This window comes from Pterocles gutturalis, unplaced genomic scaffold (genome assembly GCF_000699245.1).
Source record: "Pterocles gutturalis isolate BGI_N339 unplaced genomic scaffold, ASM69924v1 scaffold23024, whole genome shotgun sequence".
Classification (NCBI taxonomy): Eukaryota; Metazoa; Chordata; class Aves; order Pterocliformes; family Pteroclidae; genus Pterocles; species Pterocles gutturalis.
In genome coordinates, this window is record NW_010136394.1 from 74,948 (window position 1) to 87,964 (window position 13,017).

At 45.3% G+C, this 13,017-nt stretch overlaps 1 protein-coding gene across 1 annotated transcript; it reads left to right on the forward strand.

The window, feature by feature from the left end:
- Positions 1-4,972: 4,972 nt before the first annotated feature.
- Positions 4,973-9,300, forward strand: IFNLR1 (interferon, lambda receptor 1). Its single transcript, XM_010082295.1, has 7 exons — positions 4,973-5,030; positions 5,694-5,817; positions 6,073-6,254; positions 6,667-6,809; positions 7,355-7,511; positions 8,033-8,157; positions 8,386-9,300. The coding sequence occupies exons 1-7, from the start codon at positions 4,973-4,975 to the stop codon at positions 9,298-9,300; spliced, it is 1,704 nt and encodes a 567-aa protein (XP_010080597.1).
- The last annotated feature ends 3,717 nt before the right edge of the window (positions 9,301-13,017 follow it).

Here is a 13,017-nt window from a genome sequence, read left to right on the forward strand (position 1 = left end):
ACCAGAGGAGGATCTGAACGTGGACGGGATGGAGATGCCTGGGAAGCCCCCCTTTTTCCCCACACTAGCTCTGGGCCACCCAGTCTGAGCTCCGGCAGGGCAGCCAGGCAGCATCGCAGCAGCATCCCGTCTGCCTGACTGCAATATTAACGGTAATGAGGCTTGTAGGGGAGGAGAGTCCTCTGACCCGTGACTGCATGCTGCTTGCGCAGGTCTGGAACAGCTGTGAAACGCTGCGCGCTCCTTAGGCAGCTCCTGGGCCTTGTCTAACCACCCTTACTACCTGTCAGAGTACGATGGTCTAATTAAACGATGACACAGGTACAATCCTGAACACAAAGCTTAGTCTAGAAGGTCCAGGTGTCTTTACAGGATTACTGTATTCTCCTCACCAGGCAGGAGCAGGCTATTAAATGCATACACCCTTTAAATCCTTGTATCAGGAGCTGAACCAGCTACAGTGGCCGTGTCCAAGCAAAGCCCTGAGTTCCTTTAAAAGCCCTGCCCCAAAAGAAAAATAAAGGACATGAAATGATTCATAGCACATGTATGGAGAACATTTTATGGTTTTGTTTTTGCTTTTGCTTTTCATTTTAAGTCTTTTCAGGCTCTGTTTAAAAAACAAATCAAGGCCATTCTCTTCTCTTCCTCCTGGTGACAGGTTGCCCAGATGCCTGTCTGGGTCAAGGAGACACTGCTGCATTTTATTTTACTATCCGGAATCGCCCAGCTCTGCAGATTTTTTAACCTCTTAATTCCCAATAGCATTTTGTTCTTTGCTCATCCCATCATTTCCCCATATTTGCTTTCCTAAACCTTCCAAAATAATTTCCATCGAGCCCAAACAAATGTCAGGTTAGCTTCTAAGCACAAAGAAGAAAATATTTCCCTCCTGAACTGCAAAGATCAAGTGCCCCCAGTTCCAGGTCAGCGCTAAGCCTTCAACAAAAAGATTTTCCAGGGATAGGCAAGAAGGTTCAAGTTCACCCAAGTAGTTCACTAAAGCCAGGATCTGCTGGAGCTCCTTGGTGTTTACGGTCTCAGGCTGTCGCTTTGATATATCTCCTCATCTTGGCGTATGTGCCTCGCACCCTGCTGCCAAAGCCCCAGCTGCAGCCACTCACAGGGGCGGTGGCTGTTGCCACACTCCGCGTTCCTGGATGGTACGAATGCCTTTGCCGCACAACTCGTCCTACAGACCTACATGAGCCAGGGAGAGCGAAGGGAGAGTTGGGCAGAAGAACTGCCAAAGAGACGAACATTGTTGGAGGTAGAGTGATCCCCGCACCTCAGGTCCAAACTTGTCCTTTCGGTGCAAGAAACTCGGGACAGGGAAGGAAATTTCCAAAATTGGTTATTTTTGAGTTGTTTTCTGCCCCTTCCCTAAGCATAGGTTTCCGTAAAGAACAGTATGTTCCGCAGAAAAATTACAAGTGGTTTCCAGTGAAAACTTTGGAACTGGGTGAAGTCTCACTTTCCATTTCAGATTATGCTTTTCGTTTAGATTGGGGCTAATGAGTGTTTTCTCTTCAGACACTGCCATGCTCATTCACTTTTCCAAAGAGGCGGTGAAAAATGTTGAAGGAAATATTCCTCTCCTGCCCTCGGGTTTTACTTTGCCCAGCCCTGAAGACAGGCCCATACTGCACACTTTTGCCACCACAGTTACATCAGCTCCACCACCTCCAGAAATAAAGACATTAAGCCAAGAAAAGCAATCTCGCACTGGTGAAGACTGCACGTCTGCTACGAAGCTCTGCAGGTCGCTTTCCACGTCAAAGACATTGCTTTCCGACTGCCGAGCATTGGGCTCCCACCTCTGAACTGCTACGGGGAAGTCACTTATTTTTTCTGTGCCTCAGTCCCCACCTGCACAATACCTGTGTACACATCCGTGTTGAGAGGGAGGTAGGGCTACGTTCTGGAGAAACAACGAGAAATGCTACGCGGGTGTGGGCTGCCTCGCAAGCCGTGAGCACCAAGCGCTGCAAGGGCAGCACGCTCAGCTGCGGGAGCCGTGCAGATAGCAGGGGCTGTCAGAACTGTCTGCAGCATCACGCCCTTAGCGAAGCAGAGAAGTTAATTAAATAGCAGGAAAGGAAAAGGCTATGTAAAGACCTGAGTCTGTATGACTAAAGGTCTTAGTCACTCGTTTACCAAGATCTTAGGTAAAAACTCCTTTTAAAATAATTTTTATCTGGATCATGTTCCTTTAAGAAATTTCTCAAATCATCCAGTGAGAACTACTGAGAAATGTCACTCTCATTGCCTAAGATTTTCAGTGTCCAGCACGTTTGCGACAACTGCCACCTCCTCTCCCCGCCTGCAACATTCTCTTAGCGTCCTCACCTAGCACAGGACCGCGAGAGCTGCTACAGAGCAATGATTTTTGTCCTGCAGGAATCAAAACATTTCTTCCCAAAAACATGGTGACTTGAAACTTTCCAGTGTTTCAATAGAAACCTTCTCCAAAAATACCTTCTTGTTTCATCAAGGGAAAAAAAGCTCTTATTTCAGAAAGAAAGGAAAAACAATTGCAGAAAGCTCTGTGTGGAGGCTATTTCAGAAGACTACTTCACAATTTAATAAATACTGAAAACATTCAGCCAGTCCTGTGGTGGTGATAGAAAGGGTAGAGGACATCGGAGATGTTATACCTGCTGCACTTATGGATCAGTGGTTTGGTTTCCCATTGTGCCACTCGTACCAGAAATGCCCTGTTAAATTTTTTAATAGGTGGGGTTTTTTCTCCAGGGGATCACTGGTCCTCCCAAGCTCCCAGCACACACAGCTCTGCCTGAACAACTACGTGGGTGGGGTGAGAGCAAAAGGAAGGAGCTGGGATGACAGTACTTCATACTGCCTGTTGCCTCCAAAGGTTTCATAAAATCAAACCACAGCCCAAACTGTGCCTTCCTCACAAGATGAACACTGTGTTTCCTGCAGTGCCCCTCCTCAAGAAAGGAAGGTATCAGTCAGTCTGACTCAGGGAAGGTTGTAGGGTTTGCCCTCATGGTCTGAATCATCTGTTGCACGCACAGAGGCAAGAGGTGGCAAAATCAAGAGTCCCCCAAGCATCATCAATGTTACAGTGGTACACAAAGGCTGACCTACAGATGAGGCATGGTACTAAGGAGTGACAACCCCTATCCCAAGGCATTTATGCACCATGTGAGTAAACAGTGGGAGAACGTAGGCACGGTGGTGTGATTTCCCCAATGACGGACCACACCAGAGGCATTATCAAGAGCAGCCCTCTGCTGCAGCAGGCATCCCTGCCTGCAATCACAAAGTCATCCCAGGCCAGCAGACCCCACAGCAGGCTCCCTACATAGCACCAGGCGCAACGGTGCGTCCTGCCCTTCACACACGGGTAACGAGTCTTGCTCCTGCCGGCCCCTGATCGCTGCCTGCCTGGGCACCCGAGGCCAGAGGCAAAGGCTAGTCGGACAGGAGAGCAAAACTCCGTTGTGTACAATGCAAGCTCGGTGCCACAATTAGAGGATGCTGCTGAAAACACTCATGTAGGACACTGTGCAGGAGGGTGCTAGGCAATGCAGAGGGCAGAAGGAGTTTTAGTGAAGCCTGCCAAATTTGTAAATAGGTCTAGATGAGAGCCTGTTGCTTAGAGGAACACAAGTATTTTTGACAGGCAGCGACACCTCGTGGCACAGGACTCTCTCTCCCCCTCCACCCTGGTTTGCTGCCAACAGTACACTTCTTTTTCCTGGGACAGGTTTCAGTCATGCTAAAATCAAGGGGAGTTTTGGCACAGAGGCCGGTGGAGCCCAGATTTCAGGGCAGATGTTTCACAGGAAACGATGATGATGATGATATTCACCTCTTGCAAACGCTTACTAAAAATCACACGTCATGCTTAAGAGAAACTGCCCCGGGGCTCTTAGCAAGCCCTTAGTGAGACTGGCCCTAGAATTGCTTCCTATTTCGCTCAGGCTGCTGTTTCTGATACACAGACTACAACACTGTTGTCTCCGTGCCTTTGCTTTAGGAAGATGTGTGAGGCTGTAACATACAGCAGCAACTTAGGAACTGAGCTTTGCCCCCGGAGAGCTCTGGAGGTGAATGGTACCGTGTGCTGAAAACACAAACGCCTCCAGAGGTTCACAGCTGCAAACGCCAAGGCCAAGAGCCGATACGCTCATGGATTAGGCAGTGCAGGGGCCAAGAACCATCTGGGTGTTGGCACAGTCCTGGAAACTGGTCCTGATCTTGACTGATACCTTTGGGTTGATGATAAATAATTGATAAGTGGTAACTGAGGTATAAGGAAATTGCAGCACTGGCATTCAACAAAACCACGGGACATCTCAGAGGGATCCAGGTCCTGCACGGTGTGTGGGGCAGATCCCTGTCCCATTTCTGCACTTTACTTCCTCCGTCTCTAAAGTGGGGCAATTCCCTTGCTTCTGAAAAACATTCTCAATCTGGAGATTTAAGAGAATTAAGAGGAAATCCTTGGTCTTTTGTGAACACAAAGCTATCATAATATCACATAGTAATGATTGTTGCTTTTTTGTTATTATTGCTAGGTTTTTATCAGATATCTCATGCAGTAAAACCTTATTTGATTTCTATTAATATTTCACAGCCACATAGGTAAGTTCCAAAGGTCAATTTTTTTAATGAGGTGCCTCACAAGATAAGGCTCGCACTGTTTCCACTGAGTTCCTTTTGCACGTAGCCTGTCACAGAGATCAGGTACGTTACACTGGAGGGCGCAATACTGCAATCTTTACATTTTTCTTGACTCAAAAGCGCTCTCCCTCTGCGCCTGTCTCAGGTCTGTGTGCAGTGCTATATTTGGGCCGTACCAGGAAGTGAGGCTGTGCGTGCGTGTGGTTCATTAACTGCACGCTCCTCCATCACCCATACAACTTCATCTAAGAAAACAATATGATGAAAAGTTAGCAAGAAAAGAAATATATCACTAGTGGAAGAGTTCTGCTTCGGCATGTCTACCTGGAGAGTCAGAGTCCTGATGGCGCTGTGCTTCCTGTGGCAGAGCAGAGGTACCGTATAGCTGTTCTGGTTACTTTTCATTTCACTGTGCTATGTGGCTTTGCTTGGAGGAGGAAAGACAGCTTAAATGGGATTGAGTCACGTAAAGGGAAATATTCCACTGGAAAGAAATGGCAGTTTGAAATCTGTCTATAGAATATGTCTTGCTGAAGGCTAGTGATGTACATGTCTACCTACCAGAAACATAAGCACCAGAAAAGTACAGCTGGGAGGCCTGCATGCTGCTCCTCGCTGCATTCGTGGTAGGATCTGTCTTTGAAGCACTGGGACTGGATGAGCGGTGTGAGCCAGCTGTGTCTGCCTCGTCCAGGGGCTGCGAGCGCAGGGGGTCAGGCTGGAGTTTGTGGGGTTGTAAACCAGGTCACAAGGAAATCCAGTGAGACCATGGGGGAAACCCCTCAGAATTATAGAACAGCATGGTTCAAACAGATGTAGATCCTAATTCTAAAAGCTGTTGGGATGAAGCTGTTTTATAAGAGATGAGGAAAACACAAACGCATCACAGACATACCTGCTTCTGCAAACAATTTCCAGTCTTAAACGAACTGAGCTGCTCTGCAACAAATTTTGAAACTACCTTGGTCAAAACCAGGTCATATTTCCTATTCCCAAAGATATTTTAAAACATTCATGTAATTTTCCCTTTCTATCAGGTCATGTTCAACTTCCCCCTCCTCAAAATGTTACACTACTGTCAAAGGATTTTGACATGATTTTGACCTGGGTTCCAGGAGAAGGCTCTCCACCAAATGTGACGTACACTGTGAGGTATGAAAGGTAAGCGCTTCCAAAGGATGTCTGATTGAAAGGATGGCACAGGGCACACATCTGCGCGTGTCTATTAATCACTGTCATTATGATCACTGACCTGGCTGCATCCTTTCACCAAAACCAAGCCTTAACCATCTGGAAAGTGTTCCAAACTCTGAGCAAGATTCGGTACCTATCCTCCAAAACACTTCCTTCTCTTGCTCTATAAATTATAACAAAAAAGCATGTGTAATATTATGGTATGCTTGTTTCTTCTTTTAGCCAGGAACGCATGGACAAATGGATAAAGGTTCCTCATTGCAAAAATATTCACCGTACCTCTTGCAACCTGACTTGTGTGTTTCCAAACTTATTTGTTAAAGTCCAGGCTCGAGTAAAAGCTGTTTCTGGACGATTCCAGTCGCCATGGATAGAATCACAGTTCAAGGAATACCATTTGGATGGTGAGTGTGTTTGGTTATAGCCCAGATGAAGGGACATCCCAACAACAGTGTTGGCATGAGCAAATGAGTACACCACACACCACAGAAAGAGAAACAGTAACAAGCAGCTTTATGGACTACAGAGTTTTAACTGGGCACAAACAACAAGAAGCCATGATCATTTGAAAATAAATTTTGTAGCAGGTGTCAGAATTTGATCATCGGTGCTCTAGGTGAACAAACTGCCTTCGAACTTTCCACATACCAGTGGGGGTGCGTTAGATAATAAAGAGGCATTCCTTTGTCTTCCTCCTTCCTTCATGTCTATGACAAGATAACAGTTAGAAGTGCAGATCAGTCACAGAAAAGCATTACTTCTGTGAAGCTAAGACACAAGCAAGCACTATTCTTACGTTTGATCACTCCATTACAGTGGAACTGGCTCCCCCGGTGTTAAACGTGAATGTAAAGGAGAACCTGATCCATGTGAATGCCTCCTTCCCTTTGGCCACCTGTGTGGAGAGTTTACTTTGGATGTATGACTTGAACCTTTGGAAAGCTGGATCTACACACAAGGTCAGTAAAAGTAGCACTTCATAGATGGAACAGCGGAAGGAATCCTGGCTTGAATGGAAATGGCTTCAAATTTCTGGGCAGGGAGGGACTGGATCCAGGGCCTGGAGAAACTGAAATGGCCAAACCAGAGTTAAACCAAAGCCAGAGAAAAGAAGTAGATGTGTGTGTTCATCCTTATTTTATTGGTAGTTCCCCTTCCTATTTGATTCCTATCTTTATCAAGAAGATGTGATGGGGAGGCTACACTACAGTCAGTATAACAGGGCAATATCTGAGGGTTAAACAAACTAGTTCACGTACCACTATCAGCGTGCCTGGCAGCACAGAGCACAGCGCCAGCTGGAAACCTGACCCTGGAATCCATAAGCCCTGGGAGAGACGGTTGCTACAAACAGCAAGACATTAAGTGCCTCTCCACACATCTTCCAAGCACTGGAGCCACACAACATGATGAAGAGAACCATGGGCTAAAAAGGTAGAGAAACACCACCCAAATGATTAAAGAATCATCTTTCCAATGCTCTGTTCTTTTTGTTTCTAAACAGAAGCAATACGAAGGTAACTTCAGGAAGGATACAGTGACTATCAACACCACTGCGCTTAGAGGCAACTACTGTTTAAGTGCCAGATCTTCCTTCCAAAGCATCGACTTCAAGCACAGCAAATTCTCCCAGCCAGTGTGTGTCCTGTTAAACCACAAAGGTATGGCCCTGCTGAGAGACGGAGGTGAGACATCAAACGAGATTAGGGCAAGTCAAAGATTTCCACCAAAATTAGCTTTCCAACAACAAAAAAAGTGGGCTTCCTGTTAAACGGACTGGTTGGATTTTCTAGTGAAAAGTTCCTGCTTCCTGGAGAAACATCTTCATTTAAAAAATCGAACCCTGAAATATTTTCTGAAAATCCTGAAATATTGTACTTTAGTTATATTCACAATGAAATTTTTGGAATATTCAAATTCATCTTGAAAAACATGTGAATAAAGCCTCATTTTTTACCTGCTGCAACTAAGGCACTGGCTGGTACCAACATTCATTTCTGTCTGTGCCTCTAACTTAAGAGTCTGATCTTAGGCAAGTCACTTATCCTTTCTCTGCATTTGTAAAACAAGGATCTTGAGCCGAACATTTTCTGAGATTTTTGAAAGAAAAGCTGCGTGTAAGAGCCCACTATTAGTATAAAATATACCACCAGCAGTAGATTATTTTTGTCTTTTTCAGCAGCGGAATGGGAGTTCCCATTTTCTGCCATGATCCCCATGTTTGTCCTCTCCGTCCTTCTGACAAGTGCCTTCGTTATCTGCTTGCTGAAACAAGATGCTAAGCGAAAGAAGATGCCTCATGCTTTGGTATGGCCCAAATGCTGGAGTCCCCTCCTGACTCAAAATCCTGCTGATTTTCAAAGGGTAACTGGGGAGGAGTGGGGGACTTGCAAGGGCTGTACGCTTCTCGGTTTTGCATTCATCTGTCCCATTATAAGTAAGCTTTCATTCTGGCATGTCCTATATCCAAACTTTTCTTTAAAAAGCATCACTAACTCACTGATCTGTGTGTCTTGGGTTTTTTTTCCCTCGTAGGATTTATCTCATTTAAATGCTGCTGGACTAGCCCTTCGCTGGGAGCCCATTGAAAAGGAATACTTCAGGGACTATCTTATCTGCACAGAGAAGCCAACGTCGCAAAGCAAGACAAGCAAAGCTTTACCAAGAAACAGCATACCATGGATAGCTTCTTTCCTCTCATCATCATCATCAGAAGAGGAGGAGCAGGAAGAGGAAGAAGACAGCAGTACTTTCATCCCATACACTGAAATGCCTCGGTTTCCAAAGAGACATCTCAACTGTCAACCATCTGGAAGAGCTCAGGCAGAAACCAGCTTGGACTCTGGATCTGGAGGTCTCTCTGTTGAGAGTGAATCTGCGCTTGACCTAAGTACCTTGGGTTTCTCCTTCTTTCCGATGAGAAGGAATGAGGTGGACACCTCAGGATCCCAAGGAAACGAGAAGGCATCCCTTTCTCACAGTCCCTCTTTGGGAAGAATATCCCTCACCGATGTGAGATTCCCAGGTCCCAGGGAACATGGACAGCAGGATTCAGACAGGGATGAATGCCTGGAAATGACTCCTCTTCAAACACTGATGGAGGGGATTTGTGCCAAACTTCCAGCCGATGAGCATGACCTGCACAGGAAGGCTCATCATTTCACCGACTATTACCAGAAATCAATAGCTGATCTGCACATCCACATCAGCGAGGTATCACAGCTCAGTGAGGATCCCAGCAACAACCCGCTCCGTTCCTTTCAGACATTACAGGTGGCAGAAGATGAAGGTATTGCAAGTGACTGTGACAGCGATAATTTTACTGAAGGGACACCTCCCACGCCCACGATGCTAAGTGATGCGTTTGAAACCTCAAATATGGAGGAAAAATATGCTCACAAGTTTAAATTCAAAGGCTACGAGCACACACATTACATGGGAAGGAGCTAGAGTACTCTAGAAGTTCTGTGGTGTGCCTGGAAAATGCTCGAAACCTCCAGATATCCAGGCAAGAACACCTGAACAGGAACAAGCACAAATAACTAATAGTGGTGCTTTTTGTATTTATTTACCTAGAGAGAGGTTTTTTTCTATTGATGTCTGGCCTATCAAGGTATAGGGCTTTAGGGACACAAAAGGCGCATTTTTACTGCTGAGTAAATAATGTACGTTTGCCATCCCTCAGTACAAGTACAGCTGTGATAAGGTGTTCAGGCCGGCCTCACCCCAGCTGGGCTCAAACAGCGTGCCTCATACCAGAGCCTTGCGTTCACTGGAGGCTGCAGAGCAAGGTAACTTTTACATGTGAGCTATGAAAGGCAAAACCACCTCTGAGACAGCAAAAACACAACCCAGACCATCAGCTGGGTTCTGAAAATGTGGAGTGTTGTGCCTGTACCTTACTTTTGAGCCAGGATGAACTGCTAATGTTACATTTGCTTCTTTGTAACTGCAAAACTGCACCCCTCCTTGCCTGGAAGTACTTCACAGAGACATTTAACAATCTTTGCTTTTTGTGGGATGAAAAGATCTCCACCTCAACCTGCAGAGATCACCTGCTGTGGCTCAACAGAGTGAAGTCAAAGTGATAAACGTGCAGTATGTTTGTTTATTTATTTATTTTTTGTTTTATACAAATATACTTATTGATGCTGAACTTCCCCCTGCTGTGCAGAATGTCTGAGAGATGTACAAAGGCAATAATATTTTGATATATAACTCCAAGTGTGTGTGGTTTTATTTTTCTCAGAACTGCAAAGGGTGACTGCAGCTCATCCTGAAAAACATTAAATTTTAGAACAGGACTCAATCATGGGCTTCCTATTCCTAATGCTTTGGTTTGAGTGTAATCCTATAAAACTTCCCAGCCAGGTCTCTTTCTGGGTCACTGAAAGACCAGGACTGTGACCATCTCTCTGAGTAAAGAATCAAATCAGAAGTCCACCACCAAAAGGCCCTCGACTGGGCAACACTGACATTTTCAGTGTATTTTTAATTTATGGTTTTCACATCTCACAGAAACATACTCTTCCATTTTATTCCGGTAAAAGGCCATGCAGAAAAGCAAAGCATTGAAAGAAAGAGGGAGACACACAATAGCCATTCTCTGCTTTGAGAGAGAGTTGTGTCAGATACGGGAAGGGTGTTGATGGAGGGTAGTAAAGTTGACATCTTCAGAGAATCTGGAGAACAACATCAGAAAGAAGTGGGGGGTGATAGGAGGGGTTGGGAACTGCTTTGTAAGAGGAAAGCAAGATGTACTAATTAAGGTCCCAAACGAAAGTGAAAGGGGAGGTGGGAGAAAAGATTAATCAACTAGAATTTTTCCTTTCTCTCTTGCCTGTCCCCGGCAAAGTGTCCTTATGTACATCCTGCATTGTAATCCCTCCTGTTAAAATATAGATCATCCAAATACAACCACCACCCATCTTCTTGTGCAATCAGGGAAAAACCCTCAGGCTTTGAGTTACAGGAAGCTCTGAAGTTGTGTAATCTCTACAAAATTATTTTTACATGTCACAGCTCTGCAAACAGGGCCTGGGATCACTTCTTTGTCTTGTCCGGCTTTTCTCAGGATGGAAGCAGGGGGAAAGGCCACAGACCAGGTGAGCTGTACTGGAGGAGGCAGCATCCCACTCTTTCACCGGGGCTTGGGACCTTCTTTCCGCTACAAAATGGTCAGGGCCAGCCAGAGCACAGTGCTTCCTCTTTTAGAGCAACTGGTCCATGTCTTACACCTTAACATTTGTAGCTGTGTAACGAGAAAAGCTGCCTCCCATCTCACTGAAGAGGTACGACCCAGTCAACCAAAAAACCTGGACATTGTTCATCTTCTGGATACGTGCAAGAGCCGGAATCAAATCTACATCCACGATCAGCAGTCACTAGGCTTCACACAGTCCTCACAGAGTGGGGCTCTGCAGCCTGAGCCCTGCAGCAGCTCAGGGGAGATAAACATCCGTCTTTTTGGCCTTAATCTACTATCTTCACAAATCTCTGGCATGCAAGATTTTTCTCCTCTTTCCCATCTGTGCCAAGTTATAAGCAGAATTCCATGGAAAATCTGTGTTACGAGCCTCTTGGTCTGTTTTTGTTTAGGAACTAACTTCTGACATAGCCTCAGTTGGAAGTTGAAAGCCAAGTGCTTAATTTTAAACTTGGAAGAAGACTTTTAGAGATCTTCAGGTACCTAAGGCTTCAGAGACATGTCTCCTGGGCTACTCAAAAGGTAACATCTCTCTAGAAATAAGGGCAGAAATAAACTTTGAAGTTATATTCTCAAAACTAAAGTCTCAGGTGCACTACAATTTCCCTCCCCTCTGCCCTACCATGGGTCATCACACAGCAGAAGCATGAGACAGTGACGTGAGGGAAGGAAAAAAACTGAAAAACTGAAATACTTTAGCAAGCTATTGAGGAAACACCCTGACAAGGAGTTGTACTTAATTAGATGTAGGCCATACTGGCGGATAGGTGTGTCTTGTTTAATAAACCTGTGAGGCTCCTGCATTTCTCTGAGCTGAGATGAAATGACAGCTACGCATTAGTGGCATTGTTCAAAGCATACAGCCGCGTTAATGCCGAAGCAGGGCAGGGAAGAGAAACAGCTTCAGGAACAGAAAATCCATGAGATGAAGAGGTAAGCAGAAGGGGTAGTAATTTCTATCACATGTTTGGCCACAAGGATAGAGCACTGAAAGTAGTGTGCTTTCAGCTTCAGAAGCACACACGGTTTGTATTTTCATTAAATTGGCTGCAGGTGTGATGTTGCTTATGAGACTCGCTTATAATAATAAGAATCTAGCATTTAGGAGCTTTAGACAACACAAAAGCACTGCTCATAAGGAATTTGTCTAATGCACAGTTGTCCTGTGTGGTTTAGGGCAGGTATTTCTGTTGAAGCTTTTCTAGAGCTGAAGCAATCACAATTTGAACAGTTCTCGGTGCTCGGGACAGTACAGTTGGTTTTGCTTTGGTGGAACCTCAGCTGTATGCAATGGTCCAGTTAGTCCTGGGCACAACTGAGGACGGAACTTCCCCATTTTGTGAACAGTTGTGACCATGGGATAAAGTAAGCCAGAGAAAAAAGCCAGGGAGGTTATCCAGTCTGTGTCAAGGGAACAGCTATACCAACACAAATTCAAAAGCAGTGGCTAAGGGAGTTTCCTAAGCCTCAGATGCAGGTTGTACCTGAAGCTTTCTCCACTTAGGACGTGTTGGGTAAAACAAGCAGCATGCAGCTGTACCAGTTCTTCAGATGTTATACACATCTGGTGGGTCTAAATCTGCGTCCCGGGGAGACAGACAATTAGTTTTCCCTTTTGACGAAAGAAGGAAATGTCTCTCCCTCTTCTGAGAAAAGCCTGAAAATGTAACTTAACAACACCCTAAAAAATGAAGAATGCTCTGGAAAAAGGAACTATATCTCTTTCTTGTTTAGATTTCTCACAGTTCTTACCATATGGCATTCACAATACTCAGAACAGAGCTTTATATTGTAAGCAGCTACAAAAATAAACCATAGGTCTACAGCAGCCTCTGAGAAAAGCCACGGGACAGCACGTACTCCTCCTTTCTATGTCCAACGAGAGGACCTCTGTGGCACCTGGTAGTGCAGAGCCATGGCAGCCTTGAGTAGCTCGTGCTCTGCCCAGTATTCAGCAGGGA

Bases quoted from the DNA above. Each gene is read 5' to 3' on its own strand.
- IFNLR1 (XM_010082295.1), top strand. From the start codon at position 4,973: ATGTCTACCTGGAGAGTCAGAGTCCTGATGGCGCTGTGCTTCCTGTGG. The intron at 6,810-7,354 runs GTCAGTAAAAGT...GTTTCTAAACAG, and splicing joins AAGCTGGATCTACACACAAG to AAGCAATACGAAGGTAACTT. The intron at 7,512-8,032 runs GTATGGCCCTGC...CTTTTTCAGCAG, and splicing joins TGTCCTGTTAAACCACAAAG to CGGAATGGGAGTTCCCATTT.